General features: G+C 44.4%; 1 protein-coding gene across 1 annotated transcript in view; it reads left to right on the top strand.

Annotated features, from left to right (window-relative positions):
* LOC119448922 (solute carrier family 13 member 5-like) overlaps positions 1-18,445 on the top strand; it is a 141,672-nt gene extending 123,227 nt beyond the window's left edge. The window contains exons 15-17 of the mRNA XM_049666564.1: positions 13,146-13,307; positions 15,710-15,847; positions 18,254-18,445. Of these exons, the coding sequence (XP_049522521.1) occupies positions 13,146-13,307; positions 15,710-15,847; positions 18,254-18,445 (492 nt within the window). The remainder of the gene's footprint in view (positions 1-13,145; positions 13,308-15,709; positions 15,848-18,253) is intronic.
* Positions 18,446-22,524: the final 4,079 nt, after the last annotated feature.

The following is a 22,524-nucleotide window of genomic DNA, read 5'->3' as shown; positions in this document are numbered from 1 at the left end:
AATTATCTTGCCTCAGTCAATAGCACACCTAAAAGAGTATCCCTACTTAGGCGTTATGCTATACATAAAAGACCATTTAACTTAAAACAGCCTCAGGGGTGTAGTCGTAAACCTAAATATGAACGGAATGTCTACAACTACGCTTGGAACATATTGTGGCACTGTGTTAAACTGTCGACATGGCAATATTTTAAGGAGAAAACCATAATTATATGGCTTGTTTGCGGTGACCTTGAAAAAGTGAAGCAAAAGCGGGCCAAAAATTGGTAAACATTTGTACAAGAAAATCGGTAACTCAGATTATTACACACCCCATAACCTTATATATCGATAGGTAAGTAATTACATGAGGTATATAATTAAATATCGAAAAGTGACCGTGGCAATCACTTAAATGTAATAATTAGCATGACAAAGCGGGGAAATGGGTCGAAAAGCCCGAAAGGTGGCCAAGAGTCGAGAATTAATGATAGCAAAGTGCAATGATGGTAATGATAATGATTAAAATGACTATACAGAGGTGAATGAGGTGAAATAAGAGTGAATTGATGGTGAATTAAAGGGGTTTAGTTGGGTGATGAGAGTCAAACGAAAGGTAAGATGAGATACAGTGAGCTAAGATAATGAAGAATAAATGAGAGTGAATTAAGAGTGAATGAAGGTGAATCAAGTGGTGATATGGTGAATCTAGAGTGATGAAAATTAGAAATTTAGGGTAATAGAGCAAACCAAGTGTGTTGAAAGTAAAACCAGATGATAGAACAAATAAAGGTGAACCAAGCAGTGATAGGGTGAATCAAGAGTGAATCAAGTGTGAATTAAGAGTGAATTAAGGAGTTATGAATTGGGGGAGTGACTCGCAAAAATATGCGAGATTCGAGGGTCCAGGTGAGAGTAACTCAGAAAAAAAGTGCTGAGTCACGGTTAGAGATTAGTAAATAGAGGATGACTTGCAAAAATGACTGCCTAATATGGCTTCACAGTGGCGATGGCTCAGCAAAAGTAAGTGCTGAGTCCTGGTCCGAGTTGGTGAAATAAGGATGAGTTGCAAAATTTAATTTGCGAGAAATGGGTTCGGAGTGAAGATGACTCAGCAAAGCAGTGGTCGTTGTGTCATTGAGTTAGCGACGCTCAGTGTTTCGCCTTCAAATCGTCTTAGTTGTAGCATGAGCAAGCCCTAGTAATTTTTGTTTTGCTGGACGAAGAAATTTCCAAATATATGCCACGATCATCATCGTCTCGGCGGATAATTTAGGTGCTGATATTCCGCCAGAAGACGCGACGAGATAATGTTTGTCGCTTCTGCCATTTCTTCAAACGACGGCAGGTGGGGCCACGGCAAAGGGACCCACCAAGCCACGGTGGCCCTAATGTAGGTGCTGCTGGGTTGTCCGGAGCCATGACTTGTATGGGCTCATTTTAAACACGGCAAATGATAGGAGACTTTCAGCAGCAGTCGACATAGGGTCGTATCAGTCTAGTTGCCTTCTACTTACTGGTAATGCATGAATGGACGGAACAGCAATGAGGACGCAGCCTTCTCGTCTGTGAGAACTCATTCTCAAGGTGCTACTTATTCGCATGCCCGCAGGATTGCGCTGTGCATGGCTAACTTCCTAAAGGTCAAAAATGAAAGATTACACGCAAGTCCAGTAGGCCAAATTTCAGTTCAAAAGGAAGCACTTCTTTCCCATAGTTGAGCAGGGCAAGCTTCTGAGTCCAGCATGGCCTGCGCAAGTTTTTGAACAGAGCACACACATCCACCGGCGGATAAGCGGCAGCAACCGTCAATAGGCTCGGCCAATGCCATGATTGAAGCTTGCTAGCCAACACCGCCGTTCCAAACAGCGAGAGTGCGATACTGAAATAAAAGTAAGAACTATGGGTCCGGCGCCAATCACAACGCAGAAGGCTAGAAGCTAAAGTTCCCCCACTGAGACGCACTGTGGAAGCTCAAAAGGCAGATAACACAGCCTCAAACGTCATCGAACCCGAATGTGCCATTTGATGCGTTCGCTGAGTGGCCTTGGAGATATATTGCACTGGCAAACCTCGGCGAAAGGCGCGCGATGCAATTTCGGAGGCCACGTTCCGCCACTGCGTACTGATCGTAATGACGATTTTATTGACATCACCTTTGAAAAACCAGGTTTCTACAAATAACCACCTAGCCTGCTTGATCTAATCAGGTTTTGCTACATCTATCGCAGTATAGCATTTTGCCTATCTCTCCTTGATATTCTCTATCTTCATTGAAACCTGTATCTGTATATTCTACAGTTACCTATGCTTGTAACGACCCCGGTTCTATAAATCTCTTTCCTGCTTTTTTTTATACCAATACTCTAAACGTGTCTTGCTTGTCTCGACCGCCTGACGAGTTAATGCTTCCTTCCTAGGGAAGTGGGCGTCACCTACGGGTCTCGCTGGCTTGATCCCTTCGCATTCCATTAGGAATTACTGAGTGATCTCCGGATCTTTGCTGCAATAGACACATGCCTCGTCCTCTTGGGAATGTTTGGTGCGGTATGTTTCTCTCCTTAAACAACCATCTCGGACCCCAAATAGCAAGGCACTGCCCTTGGTGTTCTCGTTGAGATTCTACTTTTTCATTAATTTTTTGCCATAATTATAAATCTCTATTAGGTTATTTTTTTCCATCCTTTGCATGCAATTTACTGTCTCTGTCTTTCTTTTTGAGGAGTCCCGATACCTGCCGGGTTGGCTTAGTTGTGATGGTGTTGCACTGCTAAGGGTGCACCGTGCAAACCTCGCATTGCTGTGACGTGCACTGTGCATTGAGGGCACGTTAAACAAACCCAGGTGGTCAAAACTAATCCAGAGTTCCCCACTACGGCGTTCCTCATGATCATATTGTGGTTTTGGTATGTAAACTCACCGATTAGTTTTTGGTGACTCGTTGTTGTCCATTTACATTTTTGATTACCCTGTATTTGGTTGCCAACTTTCTTGACGTCTTCCTCCATTCCGTATTCATCAGAACTTGGCGATACAAAGATTTGTGCACTTTAGGCGCCCTCTAATTTTTATCCATGTCAGAAGGTAAGAAGTACAGGCGGCGACCGCGCCATCTGGGGCGTGGCTGGGAGGGGGGAGGGCTATTGCAGGGGGACCCACCAGGAGCACAGCTGCGAACACTAACTGGTCGTTCTCTGCGAACTGGCGAGTATTAAAATTTAAACCATTTTACACCGTGGTCAAGACGTTTACATTTGCAGGTAAAACGTAAGGTCATCAAAATCAGGTTTTTTTTTGACCCGGGAATTCTGCTTCACTTCACCCCGCATTTCTATTTGCGCAAGGGCCGCTCAGGGCTGTGGACCACTTGGACAGATAAGGCCCATGCGGTCAGCGGTAGGCCAGAACAAGTAGCCCATGAATGCAGTATTTTTGCATAGCGTTGCAAGTACGTACAGAGCAAGCAAATGAATGCAGAGCAAGAAATGGGTCTGTCTCGTTTGTTTTTACCTACATATCATTGACGTTCCACCGTATTGTTACAAATGCCAACTGCCTCCGAGTGCACACGCATAGAGTTTACGGGCTCTTGGTATATTATAATAACATTATAACCTTAACAGTCCGTGCGAAAAAGGGTTATCAGTAGGGTCTAGTATACCCTGTTCCCGAAATGCAGCTGGTTCTTTGTCCCCTAATTAGGTGGCGATTCTTCGATGTAGTGGTGCTTTGTGCATATATGCAGCCCAATCACTTTATCTTCGTTCGTACAGTGCAACCATCATTCATCAGTTAGAACGGCTCCATTATAACGATGACTTACAGTTTCCTGCAGGTACGCTAGCTGTACAATGATGAAGAAATAAAGTATTAGGTTGCGAGTTCATGATCATCTGAGAAGTGGTCAAGGGGACAAGTGAATGCTCCGGTATTTACAAAGATTCGCGAGCAGTATTGATCAGCGCTTCTTGTATACGTGCTTAATATCTATCACCATCAAAGAATACATTGGTCGGACGTTCGAGGGTTCTTGATGCAGGCTTGCTATTAAAGATAGAGTATTCATTTAAAACAATCTAAAAATCCGTATACTACGGCGGAAAATGCATTTGAAAGGTGTTCGCAATATACAAGTATATGCGTGTTTCTAATTGCTTACAATAAGAAATGGTGCGAAAAAATGCATGACTACCTTTTTTTTCTACTCGGGTAAAGAAGCTGAAATATCGCTTACTGTGATAGGTCTCTTCAAGTTAAGGTGCATCTGCTCATCTTCCTTCAAGACTGGCATGCAGTCTTAGAAACGCTTTGAACATTGCGGCAAGAACAGCCTGAGTGAAACCAAAGGTGTGCCACACCTTTGGTTTGGTAGTGAGCAAATTTCACATCCTGGCAATGAGGTCGAATCAATGGTAAAGCTGGGGCGATGAGTTCTGCGAGGCTGCCCGACAACTTTGTCGTGTTAGCTTCCCTTTGTACTAAATGGGCTGGTCGGGGGTTATGTTCATCTACGCGCTTTCAGTTCGGCGTTCACTCAAGTGCTTATACACTATTTTAACCTACTAATTTTAACCTACTAATTTAACCTACCTTTCCAGTAACAACATTGCTACGTGTCAAGAAAGTGCTCATGGCCATAACCGTAACCAATTTTCTAGGCTTAACGGAAATTTATATGAACATTTTTAATGTGCAGGGTAAATTGTTTATTCAAAATTAAATTGTTAGTCTAGTCAGTCTTGCATTGCTGACGAGGAAAATTAGCGAAAACGAAACTCACACGGGACGAAAAGTCAGTTTTTTCTTTCCCTGTGAATTGCCTTTCGTTAGCGCTAATTTTGCGAGCCTGTTTCTGGAAGATCAGATATTCTTTTACATGGTATTTCCTCCAACAAACCATTCGTGACATTGACCGTTCCGTTCTACCGACCCCAAACAGGTACATCTCTTACGAGGCCGTGGCCATAATTATGATGGTGGCTTACGTCAACTGCTCCCTTGTCGACCAGGACTGGATTAACATCAACGACAGCACCAGGTACGCGCACACTGGCGTGCCTCCGCATAATCTGATCTCCCTTCGTATTTGCATGAGCATTTACAGTTTTATGCAAAAGTCAGCGCTGGGCACAGATTCCGCTTTCACGAAAATGATGCCACAATGATGCAGAAGAATTCACCACTAAAACAGGCAGCAGTGAGGCGTGCATTCGAGTAGGATAGGGCTAAACAAAATCATTGATATTACAGTGAAGCTGTCCAAGGCTACAGTTCTATGCATTTTTCGTGTCCGTCAACGAATCTGCGTGTGCAAAAACTCAGCTCCCGAATTTTATGCAAAATCGCTTCATTCTATGCAAACGCTTATACGTCTCATCACTTGGGTATGCATGTTCAGTAGATTAGTTGTTAATAGGCACCACTTTCAAGATCAGTATAGTCAGGTAGATAATAAGAGTTTCTCAAAGATTTGCCGCTGTGCGACCCGCGTCGGCCATGTGTACGCTCGCACCGGCGTCTCTATGTCGTCGTTACAAGCACTTGCGTGCCTAGTTTCCTTCACTCTCCCGGCGTGGCGGTACCGTCGCGCGTCTAGATTCCTCCGGCTCCCCGAGGTGGCGGTAGTGTTCCACGCGGATGTATGCCGCCGATCAAGACCGCCGATCAAAATAAAAGTGTGTGTGCGTGCGTATTTCTTCGGGATGACAGCCGTCGCCGCTCAAGACATAAAATTTGCTCATACCTTGGATCTAAATTCTGTGTCACCTCTATGTCGTGTGCTAAACTGCTTCGTTGGTAACCCACCTTCGCAGCAGTGTAATGGCGCGTGATTTTTTTGTTAAAGCGCACTTGTGCAAAAATATCGAATAAAGAAACCTAAAACTTCCTGTATCAAATAACCACGCCCTCTCTTTATTTTTCTATCATCATAGTTTTCACTGCTGGTTATTATTAGTAATCTCTAGGTGGTGTTTACACATGTAATGTATTTAAATATTCACGCACTTTATATATAGCGTTTTATGGTACGTTTCACTGAGGTTGACCATCAGCAGTAACGTTACGGAAACATCTGATTTTCGTCATGATCCTTACGTACCTAACGTCCTAAATCCACTTGACTGAGATGTGCTCAGAGCACTCCATAGAAGGGCCCCTAACACCCCCCCCCCCGCCCCCTACCTGTGACATTTAAACAGATTATACAACTCCTATCGTGTACATAATGTCATGACGATCATCTTATTTATTCGGCGCCGTACCCAGTTGTCCATGTTGTCTATTCGACAAGACAGCAGCGAGCCCATACCTAGCAGCCCAAGCTAGTAGCCAGCTGGGATCATTGGGAGGAAGAGGGTAGATACAAACGGAGAACCGGGAAGTGGTAAAGTTTCCAAGGAATGCTAATCGCGTAAAATAAAAAGAAACAATCACGTGCGCATTCTCGTGCTTTTCCGGTCCTGTATTCGTACGCTGTAGCACCAACATGATCATGCACGTAAGGACAACAGGGTAAAAGCTCTTGAGTAGTCCATCTATGAAACACATCCGTTCCGATCAGTAGCGCACCTGCTGCCATGCATGTCACCCGCCCGATTATCCTTTTGTCGTCTCGCCTTGGTGCCTCGTGTAATATATTTTGCAATGTGTGTGTGATTAAAACAGGATTTACCGAAAAGCACAGAGTTCGGATAAGTGTAAGTGGATGGCGTTCTTACATAAGGAAATAGCGCCAACAGCGTTCTGTTCCGATGTGGTGTCCACGTGTCTCCTGAAAATATACGGCGATGTGGAGAGAGGACCCGTAAGAAGCGCAGGGAAGGCGAGCAAGAAATCGCTCGCTCGCCATCGGGCTCATAGTGGTTTACTGGCCCCTTGATTCTAATATGACCTCAACATACAGGGTGTTTCACTTAACTTGAGCCAAACTTTACAAATATGCAAATGCCACGTAGCTGAACATAACTAAGGTAACGTTGTTTGCTGTCGCTTGGCGATACCCATATTATATTTCGCATTCCGCCTAATTAGATCACTAGTATAAATTAATGAATCAACTTCACAAATATTATAATTACATGAAAACAAACAGTGAGAAAATTGTAGAGCAACATGAGAAACTCCCGATGCAGCTTTCTGCGGCTCAATACGTGCTACATAAAAGTGCTACATAAAAGGTGCTGCATACGTGCTACATAAGTGTATTTCGGAACGTGAAATATGCCCGCGAATACACGCAGAGTGCCTCGAGCGGCCAGTCGCGCGGCAATTTTGCGTGTATTCGCGGGCTTCTTTCACGCTCGGAAAAACACTGTTATGTTGCACGTATTGAGCAACAGAAACCGTATCGGGAGCTTTTCATGTTCCTCTACAATTTTCTCATTGACACTTTTCATGTACTTATAATAATTGAGAAGTTGATTACTTAAGACTAATTATCGAGTAAGTGGAATTTAAAAAATCACCGCCCAAGCACTCCGTACAGATGGTTAACCAGCGAAGCTGGAACATGCGGCCCCGGTGTTTATCACTGGGTTAATCCCCATGCTACATTAAAGTGTTTCTCAATTATTGGTTACATCTTTGTGTTTCTTAATGAGGGTACACACACGTTCGGCTGCGACAGAGAAAACGACGTCACTGACGGTATGCCCGCAATCCGCCGTTGTCGTATTGCCGCTTGCGATTCTTCAAAATTAAAGTGCTTCAAAATTAAATCTGTCCGTCACGTAAGACAATGAATGGATCATACCCCCTTAAGCAATGGCTCATACAACCCCTGTAAACGCGGCCTCCCCATTACGCCGACAGAATAGAAGTGAAATTCTACGCTGGAATGATGAGCGGCAGCGGAGCCAGCTGTGGAAGAAGACGACGACGACGAACGCGGTAGCAGTGGCACGAGTGCGTTCGCGCGGTTGCGCCGAGGGGCGCCAACGAGCCAGCTGTGGAAGAAGAACGACGACGCTCGAGCCATTGCTGATGATGATAGTTTCTTCGTACAAGCGACGGACGGACGAATCGGCTAGCCATATACAACTTCCCTGTAAAAAGTTACGGTTTATCCCTTGTTCATAGGAATTGGTAGAACAGGAAAGTGAAACGTGTCTTCACAGAAACTTTAGCTTGTTTTCGTTGTGAACTCTCGGTCCGCTGCATAGAAAGGCGCACAATTTGCGGGCCGGCAACCGTCTTGCAGGTTTGCTTGGTGAGCGGCGTCCAGCTGCCGAGTCGCTTCAGCGACGGTACAAGTATTTTAGTCCTACTCCGTAGTATCATGGGCAGCCAGTTGAGTTGCGACGCGCTCACTTGTGCGCCGCGAACACGCGAAGGCGTTCTGCTTCACGCTGGCGTGTCTCGCCGGACCAAAGCGTGGTTCGCCCGTCGACGCCGTTGCCTTTCTGCGCCGCTTAGCGCAGCTGTTTTCTTAGTTGTTGCCATCACAAACGAAGCAGTAGGTGGCGTGTAAGCACTGCTGATGCATGTTGAAGCTGCTCTCCGTAGGCGACGAGGTGCCACAGGCTAATCCGGCGCGAAAGGCAAACCGTGTGCGGCAAGTGCCCGCACCAGGCTATACCGCGCTGGAGCCTCCGCTGCGCTGCGACTACCGTAGCGCTCCCTGTCCTCCCTGTCGGTGCTCGTTAGTGTCAAGATGCAGTACTTTGTTTCCCTGCTGATAGATGGCGGTGCCATCCCTGTCAACAAAACATATTTTACTCGTTAGCGCCGAACATCACATCTGTTACACCCTGTAACGCAAGTTTATCGAGGACCCTGGCATAAAACACTTTTTGTTAAAGTAATCTGAGTATCTCCAAGCGATGGCAAACAATTATACCTTGGTTTGATCCAGCTACGTAGCATTTGCATATTTTTAATGTTTGGCTCAAGTTACGTGAAACACCCTGTGTGCTTATAAAGAGTATCGCCGGAAGTTCAGCCCATGGTATCTCTCAACTCAACGGCATTAGCATGAAACAATTATTTAGTTTTAGTGCTGGTATACCGAATTTTTTTTTGTGTGAACACCCTACTCCATTGATTTTGTCTGCGGCGAGCGCCGCTAATCGTCCTGATCGGTATCATCAGTATTGTTTGCCCCGAATGCAAGCCAATGAAGAAGCGGTCTTACGTTGGATCGGTTGTGTAAATTCTCGTTTTGATGTTTGCAAAGCATGTGTCAGGTTTTGCCTGCAATGCTCGAATGCATACATCAGCATCCACAATGAACTTTGTTATTATAAACATTTCAAACGATCGAGGCTTTTCTCATGGTGCGGCAAAATAGTATTTTTTCTTCTACAAATGCTATGCCGACTGTTTCGCAGCAAAGCTAGATGCAGAAATCTCTCTTCAAGCGTTCGGATTTGATACGTGTAGGTTCCTGTGCATCAGTACTACGCACGATTTAGTTCTATTAGAGGTGCCGAAACAATATATATGGCTTCGCGAAAGGTAGTAGCCTAATGACTAGAGTTTGCCTCGATCATGTTGCGGTTGACTCGCTTTTAAAATTGCGCTTAAGTTTCAGGCAGGGTGGATGATAATTTTTCCTCACTTTGATAATTTACGCGAAAATTATTTGCCAGATATTTAGGACAGTGAGCTCAAGCAGATTAATCACCGGCTACCTGCAGCCTGCCACTTTTTGTCCATGAATACGAGTTAGAGGGTTCGTTACCTGCTGCGGAAGCTGCATTCTGAACGGGACTGGTTGTAAAATGCACCTCCCTCCCACAATCATCTAGGCGCCCCTCATACTAAGTGTGTTGCTTTCTCCACAAATTCCAGAAGTCACTCCCTTCGTAAACACCAACATCCCTTAACACATCTGGTGGTGGCAATGCAATCAAGCACTGTTGATTTGCATACATTCTGCTCCGTAGAAAACGTCCGTATATCACTCTTTTCGTACACGGAACCAGTAAGATTAACGTTGTAGTCAATTCTCGTGCCCTATGCGCCGATAGAGTGCAAATGAAACAGGGCTTTATGATCTCGTCCTTCACCTTATTTACATGACTTGTAATACTTTGAATGCAAAAACAAATTGAATGAATGTTTTGTTCGTCCCGGACAATAAGGGAATGGATCCTATACAAAAACCTACAAAAAGTTAGCTTGATGACATATGTCGCACAGAAAACAAATACAGCCATATAATATACAGGGTCGGCACGCAGCGATAATTCATGTAAGGAGGCAATTGTGAAATAACAATCTAAAAGGACACAAAATGCACACCTGTACAATATGAAATACTGGAGAATGGAAGATCCACAAAAAAATGAACAGGGTGTAAGGGCCCTTTCCCGTGGTGTCATCGCGAGAGGAACAAGATTTCCTCCATCGGAAGGTTCGCTACCCAATTCCAGCATTCCTGCCAATACTTACTTTAGGTCACCGCGCAGCGCGGTTCGCTCGCAGACGGTGATGGTGGGCCTGACGTCACTTGCGTTCATGGCTCCTGCGCGACGTCCCCGCGGCTCTGTGGCTGCAGGTATCGTCTCGACCGATGTGATCCAGACTCGCGTGCCCTGGGGCGTAATCCTGCTCGCCGGAGCCGGATGCGCCATGACGCTCTGTTTCCAGGCACGTAGCCGCTCACCTGACGCGCTGTGCCGTGTTCTGATTTAGGAGTACTAAACAGAACTATTCAGTTCACCTAGCATTGATAAATGACGCTTATTGAATTTTACGCACGCAGCGGTCTTTTCATTGCTGATAGCTGGTCATCGGGGCCAAAAAAAAAAAGAAATAGAAGTCGCAATTTCGGCCGAAAGCTAAAAGCATTGATAGCGATAGTAATGTAATGCACCAATGCGGAAAATGAGGCTCGTATGTTAATGAGCAATGAAACTGGTGAGAATAGTTGGCAGTTATTCCTTATGAGGACGGTTACGTGCGAGAAGTCAAGGACAAAAAGTCGCAGTTTCGTCAGAAAGGGGAAGCATCAATTGCGATAGCAAATTGGTAGACAGCTATATGAAGTAAGGATAGTAGTTTTATCGGGCGTATAAAGCGCGCCAAAGCCAGCGGGCAAATTGTTCTTCGCGCTGTCTTTCGTATCGCTTCAACGCGAACGTCGAAAGCACAGCGCATACGAACCTACCGGCACTCAGCGCGGGTACTTTGTACCCATCGCAGATCGTTTTTGAAGATGAGGCCCCGCGGGCGCGCACTTCGGCCACATAGCTGATCGCTTTCAAGACACAGTGCCCGCGCGGCAACTCCTTCAGCAGCAGCCGCAAAAGCAGAACGCAGCAGAATGAACCTAGAGTTTCGACCGAGAAATGCCGTTGACAGTGCGCAAAGTTATCATTTTCAGCGCTAGATCAGTCTAGGTATTTGCACCGTTATAATGATTCTATACGCTTGATAAAGTATCGTATAACGGTAACTTTTTCAGTCTGACTGACCCGCAGGCAGAGCAGTACTAAGCAACAACGCTCCTGTTCCTTTATGAATAAAAGCTATCCTTGCCTTTCTTGGCTCCTCATCGTGCGCTGATTGAATGGAAACTAGAAATCAGCTGCATTAATGGTACGATATTGCTGGTCGACAAAGCGGAGGGAAAGCTTCGCACGACTGACAGTTGAAACCGCGTAGAAAAACACGTGCGCCGGGTATGCCGCCGCGTCAACCGGAAGCTGCTAGCTGACAACACTGTTTTAACCTATTCCGGCTCGCGTGTTTCTATTTGCGCCCAAGCTAGAGTGTACTAGATAATTCTAGTACAGATAATTCAAGCCCAGTGCTCCACCACTGGCGCCGCCGTGCGCCGCTCGCGCGTACCATGCTTCTAGGTGCTTTTTTTCGCCGAGGGCCGAGGCGCTAAGCCACACGCTCCCTAGATCAGTCTAGGTATTTGGTTATACGCCCCTAGGGACTACTAGGAACACGCTCTGTGCCTGGGTGCGACTGATCTCACAACAAATCAGTGCACGGGCTGGACCTCGCCTCGATGACGTATCACCATTTTCTTCTTTTTTTTTTTTCGACGAAGACGACGACCCTCGAACGCAATCATATGGTTCGCACGAATGCATGCTCTGGAAGCGTGGCTGTATGGCCTAGTGGTTACGACCCTCACACGCTTCTACTCGCACACACAGCGTATGGCGCGCGGTGACGGTTTTATCGCCGTTAGACTTTCTACGGAACCGCACGGCGGCGACGACGGCAGAAATTCGCTTGGAGTGCCCATATAATTGCTATCGCAATAATAATGCAAAGAAGACTTGTGCTATAGGTTTACTGCTAGCGCCAGCAGTCGCCATCACAACGCACTGGCAGCAGGGAGCGCGCGTACGTGTCCAAAAGCGAACATTCCTTGCTGCCGCTCTCTTCACAATTTCAGCTGTACTGGCTCTTGAACGCTCAGCAAATACGCGTGCTATATGCATACGTATGAGTTGACGTTTTAGCTTAAGAGGAACCTTTAGCTCGGGCCCAACTGCGATGCCGCCTATTCAAATGCATGTAAAACGCAGAAACGCATATCTGACATAACCACTCGGCCGATTTTAAATAAATTTCTTGCAATTGAGAAAGAAAGTAAAATTCTAGTGACTGTGGGAAGCGCAATCCTGATGTAGAGCCTGAATATGTTAAAAGTAACTTTCAGAAATTGGTAAGCTTCAAAAAAAATATATCACGAAGTTTGCAAGTTTATAGCACTGCACCAAGTAAAGATATCGCAGTTCTTTTAGCGGCATCCGTTAGAGCTCCTACAGCGGATAAATCTGATTTATCAATTTATATCTTACATGAATTTGTTACGTTGTTTACAACGGTGCTGAAAAGTCCTACTAACATATTAGTGGTATATTTGAAAGCCAAGTACAACACACCAATTTTTTCCGCTGTAGATGTACTATTAGATGCAACTTACAGAATTGTGAAGTCGTTTTTCATTGCTGAGTTACAGAGTTGTAAACTTGATAGTTTCGTTTTCTAAATGTTTGCGATTTTTAACATTTTTTTAAAGAGAAATGACGGCCTAAATCGAAAATTTGCTACCAAGAGTCCCTAGATTTCTCCTTTACATATATTGAGATAGGAGCCCCCGAGCTAAAGCTTCGTCTTAAAGCTAAACACTACTTGGAGAAAACCTCTCACACACGAATATCCTCAGTGTGCGCGCGCTTTTGTTGCCACTTCAGCTGGGTGAGGTGAACGCGTTGCGCCTGGAACTAGTGTCAGCGGCGGCGGACATACACCCCGGCCTGGCCGTGGCGCTACTGTTCACTATCCAGTGCTTCCTGGTCGAGATGAAGAGCAGCCATGACAGCGTGCTCCACCTCATGGCCCCCATGGTGTCTATGGTACGTGCTGGCTGCGCTGACGTTACAGTTTTATGCAGTTAGTCATCGGCTCACATAGACGATCTGCACAACTATAGTGTAACAGCTTGCTCTGTGACACAGTCTGGGCGCTTGTTGTGCTTTTAGTACCTCCGAGCCAGAGAAAAGAACACCACTGCCGTCACGATTGCTCCCAGACGAACTGCTACGTGAGCCAAGATCGGTTCAAGATCGGTTCACCCTAAGGCAAAGCAGGCGTACGTATAAAGGACACAAGAAAAATAGTTGCAAACGAAGGCCAGCAGTGTAAATCTCCCTGTAGCGTATTTCGGCACTACTTTGTTGTCCATCTGAGATTTAAACTGGTGAGCCTATAATAGACGGCTAGATATTGATCAAGTAGAACTTGTGCGCGGTTGCACATAATCAGTATACCTTCGAAACTTGGAGCATTTAAACGTCGCCTGTGCTTTATTGCCCCTGAGTACAGGAAGGGGTCGTCACTAGGAAGGGTAGTAACACTTTCTCTCTTTATTACTACGGCATAGTATTTTAGTCATGTAGTATTTCGACGCAGTGTTCACATGATATTTTTATTCTACCATTTCCCACTACATTCAGTCACTGACATTGCGTTGTTCTTCGGACTGTTCTTGAAAAAAAAGAACTGATAATTGTATTAGTGCTGTACTTTGGACTTATACATCAATACAGGATCGTGATTGACGAAAGTAAATAGCGTATTCATGAAACAGTCAATCGCGTGTGATGCTACTGATGCAGCCATTAGTTTACTTAAAATAGTGTACGCGACGTGACACGCTTCCATTATGTTACTTGCTTCTATCACATTACTGCTCTGAATAATTTTTCAGAGAACAAGAATTCGAGAACGGAAACACCGTCGGGAATTTGTGAAAGAGGACATTTATATAGCCCAAATAGTGGCAAGGGGTGTGGATTACCATATACGCTGCTCGCAGCGTATATGGTGCTTGTTCTAAACGATGGGCTAAATATGTATTCCAAGCTATCCAAACTTTCCGCTCAATAATTGAATCAGGATTAGCGTGTTTTCCTATTAGTTCTTTATTTGGCAAATATTTTGAAGCAGCGGCTTGTCATGTTTCTGACTCAGTAATGCTCCTCGGTGCGGACACTATCTGATTAGTTTCTGCCTAATCGCTCGCGGGTATACTCAGTTCCGTTAGATTTGTTCTTGCTGCGCGCAAGGCTTCAAACGTAGCTGCTCTGTACACTGTAATACCTTGTAGCAAAGACGTATTATCCCTATAGTAACTAGCTTACTGTTGTGGGCCGTCACGAAACAATCAGAGTCGACCATTCGTGCGCTATCGGTGTAGTAGCCTCATTTATTGTGCGTATATAGTGCGCATATATTCAAGTGCGCGCCCATTCACTTATCCTTGACATGCTGGCGAAAGAGTGGGCGTACGTTTCCGTGCCAATTGGGGCTGATGTGTGCAAGTACTGTGCGCGAAACCTACTATGACAGGAAGTGGCGCTACTTCATTTGTCACTGTGTAAATAGCGGTACTCACTCTTGCCGACGCTCCGGGGCTGAAGCCCTTTCTCTGAAGGTTAGCCATACAGCGCTTGCGGAGGAGTAAATTTCTCTATCCTCGAGGAAAGCTGCACATCTCTAAGTGCCGGAAACACGTACGGACAGGTGCAGAAGCGGTCCGTGAAGTTGGCCACACACATTCATTACATTCCATAATATGCCAGTCACCATTTCCCAACCAACAGCGGCACACTTCTTCAATCCGCATAATTTAACCCAGCATCATTGGAGGCCAGTGCGTTAGCGAAAACTCAGTTGCATTTTCGACAACTGATCGCACAGAAGCAAGGCAGAAGCGGTAATGGTTTCGTATTCGTGCGCGGTCGCTGAGGCGACGTTAAGGCGTGCCGCCGAAAGCGCCATCTCATTTTCTCTAGAACAAAGTGCTCCGCAAGAAGAGTCAATATCAGTACAAATTCTCACTACTGCCAGTACCAATCCCAGCAGGTTGTTCCTGGGCCCCTTAATAAAACTGATTGATTATTTGGTTGATTATTCGATGGAGTGATTGAATGAATGATTGATTATTGTTCGTTGCTGAAGCGCTGTGGTGTTGTTGTGTAGAGCATGGGTACGCAGTTGTCCCAAAACACTATTGTACAGATTGTACATTGAAACACAAACGCATTAGGCAAGCAAACGTCTGCAAATAAAATTCCAAAGTTTCGGCGTCACCATACTCCCGTAACCTGAGCTGCCTAAGCGGTACACGAAAGCTAATAAAATATGACAACGTTTCAGTCTGCTCGCAACCTGTTCGTCCTCCTTAAGAGGGCGTTCCTTATCCTGACACCTCAACTGACCCAATTCCTACACCTCCACTCGATGCTACGTATAGGCCAGCGAGCGCCACTGGAACCCTCTGCTGCTTCTGCTGCCGGTGACCAAGGGGGCCTCGATGGTGTTCCTGCTGCCAGTGTCTTGCTACGGAAACGCGCTGCTCTTCGACTACGCGCGTATGTCTTGCTGGGAGATGGTAAGCAGAGCGTGCAAGGTGCTCTTCTTCACATGTGTGGCTGCAGTCGCCAGTGCCCAAATATTTTCACGTGATAGCGATGAGTGCCGACTAGCTGTCATGCAGGTAAGCTAACATCTTGAAAGGAAGCCCTTCGTTGGACGAACTTTGGCCCTCTAAATTGAAATTATTCTCGATGGCAATGATTGGAACAAACGAGGTAGGTAGTCCTATTTTTTTTTACTTCCCAACACGCAAACACCGCCATTTTATAGGCACTCGTTTAGTGATTGTAAACACCAGGAAAGTTATTGTTTTTTCTCTGAAATGAGAAAAAGTATATTGCCATGCACAGAAATACAAGAATGTTTGCATTTTTTAAAGAAAACTAATGCAAAGTATAGTAGAAATCAGGTTTGCCAGGTGCTCTGCGTAATCTTCCTGCAATTATTTGGTTTTGATTACTGGCGAAAATGGATGGTATTGAACAAAACAAATCAAAATATTACTCAATTACTACACACCTAATTGAATAAGTTGGCAGTTACCGATTAAATGTTACATTTTAGACAAAATATTCATTAAAATTCGGAATCTCGCCAAACGAGCAGAATATCCGGACAAATGCGAAAGCAACAAACCTCTGAAATCACTTTGAAAACTTTTTTCTTGAGAAACGCGGTAAGGTTTAAACACTAGCGTTTTTTCCTTTATCACCTACGCACCAGTCAGCGTGTATCGGTTCGTAATTTTATTCGAGGAAGTGTCTCAAGTTTCAAACTGTTGGCTTAACTGTCATTGCCATTCATGCGCTAAAAAATATGGCCGGCCACGAGCGCGACCCTAATATATCGGCTGATATTATAAGGCTCTCATTATTCACCTCCCTGAGCACGCTGTCTACAGATATCTGAGTATCCTAGATATCTCTTCTTAAGTAACAAAGTAAGGATGTAGCGACAATGTCGTTTAGCACTATAGATTACATAATGCGAGTGTAGTGCTAAACGGTAATCCCAATTTTTCATTACACAACAAGCGTGTGCGTACGCATGCCGAAATTTCATGTACCAAAAGAAAAGCATTTAAAAGCACGCTATGGTGATAAACTTCGCCAGCCCTATTGTATTGTGTTCTTCAGCTGGTTTGAGCACTTTGAACTTTGGGGGCTATCAGCTCTTAAAAAGAACCTAAATAAAATGAGGTGTGTCGAAATTTGTGGCGCGAGGCTTTAGGCCAATCAAACCGAAACAATATAAAATTAGAAAAAGAAACCCTGAAAACAGGTCAAATAAGGCGAAAGTCCGCAGACCACTATCATTATTGCATACAAACAATTGCTAGCGAAGACACCCAATCTTAAATGTCGCCTACCGCTTAATAGTCCCTCGCTGCCGCGCAAGAACATCCAGCGACAACACGAAGAGAGCCTAAAAGTGGCACCTGAAATGCGTCCTACAGCATAAAGAAACGAGAGGGAAATTAAAGAAAGACGAGGTACAAATCGTGACGGCGGTGTGACGTGAGCTCTCGCCACCGATATCTGAGAAAGCAGCAAAGTGGAGAGATGCCTTTGCAACGAGAAGAGTAGCAACTCGCTTCCTCGTAACATCGCCTCTTTAATTTCACTTCAACATCCATCCCTTATACTAACAATGACATTTTTTTTTCTTTTCAACACTGCCGTGTATGGTGGTTTACAACCTCTGAAGCTCAACATTTCGGACAAGACTTATTGAAAGGTCCTCATGTCGCCTGATGGCGAATTTGAGAATTTACCTGAAAGTAGAGTAAATGCAATGCTGTTTCACAGAAACTTCTTCTTCTTTCCGAAGAGATCAGAATATCGTAAAAAGTCGTACAAGGCGTAACTAAAGAGTAGCGTCACTTAAAGAATATTTCGATGTGTTGCAAATCTGCTCTTGTGAGCTTTTCCTGAATATAACGTCAGTTAACTTCATAATGCCATACTAAAACGTACATCATTGGTGTATAAAAGTATACATACCTGATGTTTTCTACTGCAGCATCAGTATTTATAGTCATGACAACTAAATCGCATCTACATAGATTTTTCTAAGATCTGGTCAGTCTTGAATTATATTTATGCTTAGTTCAGGATAGTTCTTTTCTGCCTCAAATTTTGTTTAACTTTCTTTATCTATCAGTCATTTGATTGTGTACGTCCCTAATGCCTTTTATGTACATATTAAGACATCTGCCTAAATAGGTTAAAATGCGTTTTGAACCAAGGAACATTTCTCTCAATACAAAATTTCTGGTCATTTTAGTGAAATTGTTTGACTGTTATCAATGCTAGCTGAGATGTTTCAACCTTTACGGATGTGCATATTGACAAATAATGTGCTTTTTATTACACAAAGTGGTCTGTCTCAATATCCGTTCTTCATCGGTATCTATTCGCAGATTAAAATCGGCTTTCCAGTCAAGATTGTGACTATCATACTCGAGCTGCTATCACTGCTGACCGTCGGCAACGCCATGTTCGACCTGGGCCATTTTCCCGCTTGGGCGACGAGGTTATCCCCGATGACGACAATGGTGTCGGCGTTCAATGCCTCAACACTCGACATCCTCAACATCACTAGTGTCGTCTGAGTCTGGGCGAAAGGACGTGTGCGGGATTATGCAATGTTTGTTTGCTTACGTGTTTGGATATTTATTTCGAATCAATTATTTTTGTGGTTCAGAAAGTATTCCGCTATCATTATTTTTCTTCGCGTATCTATTGCAGCAAATCACCAATGTGACTGGGCTTAGGAAGGAATGCAGTGAGCAAGCATGTTTTTCTCGCCGCCATGAGTCTTAAAGACAAATCAGCGAAAAGCCCGTAAATGGTCACGCCTTAAACAAGTGTCTAGCTGTGACTATACAACGCAGGAACATTTATATTTATATTCTGCAAAGCATTCTTTGTCGAATAGACTTGCGGCTGCATGTTCCTCTGCGTTTCTTTAATTTTCGCGTGTTGGCAATGCTTACATACCTGTCCTTTATTTTTGGAACTCTTTGTGCTGCGAAATGTTTACCGCAAAAAAAGTTGACTTAGAGTCTTTCTGTCTCGCGTCAATTATGCGGTGTTCATGTAAGGTTCCCTGCAGCGTTGCAGTAGACGCCATGTGAAGGGCCGTTAGAAACGCAATCTTTCGACATACTGCACTCCTTACAAATCTGCGTAATCTTCTTACGCGCAGAAACGTGACCGTATGCAATTGCCACTGCGATGTAGGACGGCCAATGATTATTCCACGTAAAACGACGCCTTGCGTAGTTCGCCGCTTCACGGCTCCGAAATATTGCGTTCGGACTGCTCTGAAGCTATGTGTCCTACTAGTCTACATTCTTGTAACTACCTTCTTGCGGCGTCGGTGGCATTTCTGGGTACCTCATTGATGCTTGACGTGTAACATGAATCATGACTGGTTAAAGCGTATGTTCAAGGATTTCAACGATATGTCGCTTTATTTTGCCTGAAGTGTTGTAACACTTTGTTCCTGTTAGGACCATGTTTAGAAAAGTTAGTGGACGTTCACTTGTTCAAAGCTGCATAGGTTTCCTTTTATAACAGCCATATATAGCGCAAATGTTCACGCGAACATATATACTCACCTTCTTTGGCAATCTAATTCTTATGGTGAGAATATCAGCGATTCCCGTCTAATAAATTTATTCATTAAGAATGCATCTCCCCTTTTATTCCTACTTGTTCACGTTGTATGTTCTCCCGTTTCGTATATAAATTTGTACCGTTAATTTTAGAACTACAGCTGGATTTAAAAATAAATGTCATTGCACACATCTAATTATTTAGCACGGTTTTTCTGCACAACTTCATCCTGGTGTAATTACTACCTATCACCATCATGAATAGCGGTTATGATAGTTATTAAAATGCCAAAATTAGAAGTTCCCCTTTAATACTTGCATTTCTTTCGGTATCCCGGCTTATAGTTGATGAACAGTTACATTTAGACGCCCTAGATGTTAAGCAACTTGGTCGTACTTATTTTTATTGCGCAGCTTTGTCTGTACCGCCACATCCCTTGGGCTTCCAGTCGGTTTCTTACATTGTAAAGTTGACCGATCCCAGAGACCGTGTAGTACTGAAATATTCATGTTTAGAAGATGCTTTATTAAAAAGTAGGATATGACTTTCTAGAAATTGTAATAATGAATCAAGTGGGGATTATTCAGGGGATGTTATTAAACTGGGTCGACCAAGAAGACTGTTTACTGTAGGGTGGTGACATAGTGAGCCTATCTTTACATCAGCACACAATATGTGCAATTGAAGGGCTCGTAATTTAGTTTGTAAGCCAATCATATGGCCAGTGCAAACTTGATGATCCTGATAACAATGTCGCATTACATTCGTTCAGGGGTAGCTTTTGAAGCGAGCTGTTTTGCTTCTTCCTCCAAATTTGGCATGGGCGTCTCGCCGACTATACTTAGTAGTGGGTCTTCCACGTAACTGTGGCGCGTGAACGGAAAGCACGAAGGAGGTTTAGTGACCAAATGACGTATGCAAAGGTCAAAGGACATCTCGCCGGGCACAACAAAATGAAGAATCGTGGGTCGCTTGGTGGTGCTGAGTGAATTATTACTGTTCTTCAAAGGTGCTGAAGGGTTGAATATGCATCGCAATGTTCTCACGCCCCTGAACATACATCATAGCACGCAATGTTTCTTTCTTCACTCACAAAACTGCGCATTAGCATGCGAGTCATCATTCGAATATCGTCGCATACCATGAGGCCATGTGAACTTGCGTATAGTTTTAAGCAGTAGTAGTAAACAATCGCATAACTTGGAAGTAGAATACAGTTGCACTCACCATTAATCTGTTTGCGTACGTAGCATTTAACTTGACCGATTACTTCGCGTAACCGCTTATCGTAGATTCCAAAACGGACGTTGAATCTGCCGCAATTCTTTATTTGTGTCGGTTTTCTCGCGGCATAACGTGTAACTGAAATCACAAACATGGAAGCCTGTTTCATGCATATACTGCGACAGCTACTTCTCACATGCCTTGTCAATAATACTGATATGTCGAGCGCCTAGGCGACAAGGCGTGACAGCTACAGGCATGCGCCGTGGTAGCGATGCAAGCGTTATCACTGTTTGGTTGTGCTCAAAAGCGCCGGCATTCAAGCTGGCGTGCAGTTTCATTCCTGTAATTATAGAAGCGGGCAGTTCGATCGCCCACCGCTGTTAAGCTGATGGCTAAATAAAGCCATATTGTTTTCGCTCCACGGTTGTGCTGTCCTTCCGTCAGACACGACAAAACCTTTTGTGATAAAGGAGCTCAATAACAAAGAAGGTGGCGCGCAGCATAAAAACATACACAACATCGATCACAAGCGCTAGACAAGTGCCGGTATTCTGTATCGATTATCATCCCGCACTACGTTTCAGTTTTTTGCTCATTGTTGCGTGGAATTCTGAGTTGCTCGTCGATGCATGTAAGGAAGTAACTGACGGGAAATATTGGTACATCAACATTTGTTTCGTATCATGTCGAGTTTTGCCTTTTTGGGACCATTGTTCGAAGGATTTAGGTTCAACATGAAAATTCAGTAATAAGGTTCTACAGTAACGGCGTGTAAGACTCTTAAAAAGAACAAGGGGAAAGGTTATACAGGTCCAATGGACGGTGCAAATTGATGTTATGCGAACTGTTACGCAGGTAGAAAGCTATCCAGCATCATTTAGAGTTCTTCAGAGAGTTGTCAGATGCACCAACGCGTTTCTGTAGATCAGGCAGTTGTGTTTGTAACGCGAGTTAGTGTGTGACGGCTGAAGACAGAGGTCGACAGCGGCGGTGACGATATTATGACGGTTATTGTTACGGATCGTAAAGCCACATTAGAGCAGGGAACTCTGAGGTTGCAGCTAGTAGACACACCGAATAGCGGAACGGCACAAGGAGCAGTGCTTTCGCCTACACTTGTCAATGTGGTCATGATGAAACTCCCAGACCAACTCGAATAGATAACGGGGATCAGACATGCCCTGCATACAGACATGAGTATATGGACGGTCGGAGGGTCCATAGGAGAGCAACGAGACAGTAGACGTCGTAGCAAGACGCCGTGCAAAGAGTTATCAGCAGGAAGAGGGGACTCAAGGAATAGGACCTCATCCGACAACTGCAGGCACTGATTGTGAGGCGCATTACGTACTAGGCCCCATATCTAAATTTCGGCAATGCGGAATTGGTGGCTCTTGGTTATATGTGGATCCTATAGTAGCACCTGGTGACGACGCAGCCAGCCGCTCTACTGTCCCTTGTAAAATGCCCGAGAGCACATCGGCAAGAAATTCCCGCTCGCTTATGATGTGACGAGGGCTTAATTCCCTTGTCAAGTGACGCCTCTTCCTGGTCTTTTTCCTTCCTTCGTGGAAATGATGGTGCTGCTCCAGCTTGCATGACGGACGAAAGAGAGAAACTTGTATTACATCTGGGAACTCATTTGCTGATTAATACATGGATATACTGTGCAATAGAATGCAATATCAGTGAAATGTAGTGCATAGAACTACATTGCGAGAATACTTTTCACAAAATACATTAAAAATTTCAAGTATTTTATAAAGTGTTGCCAGCATCTGTTAAAGTCTGCCAAGCATAATGTTACGGGGAAGTATATCTGTTAAATAATGGACAACAAAAT

The sequence above is a fragment of the Dermacentor silvarum genome, chromosome 4, assembly GCF_013339745.2.
Source record: "Dermacentor silvarum isolate Dsil-2018 chromosome 4, BIME_Dsil_1.4, whole genome shotgun sequence".
Taxonomy (NCBI): domain Eukaryota; kingdom Metazoa; phylum Arthropoda; class Arachnida; order Ixodida; family Ixodidae; genus Dermacentor; species Dermacentor silvarum.
The sequence above is the reverse complement of the archived record's forward strand: the minus strand, read 5'-3'. Positions and strand labels throughout refer to the sequence as shown.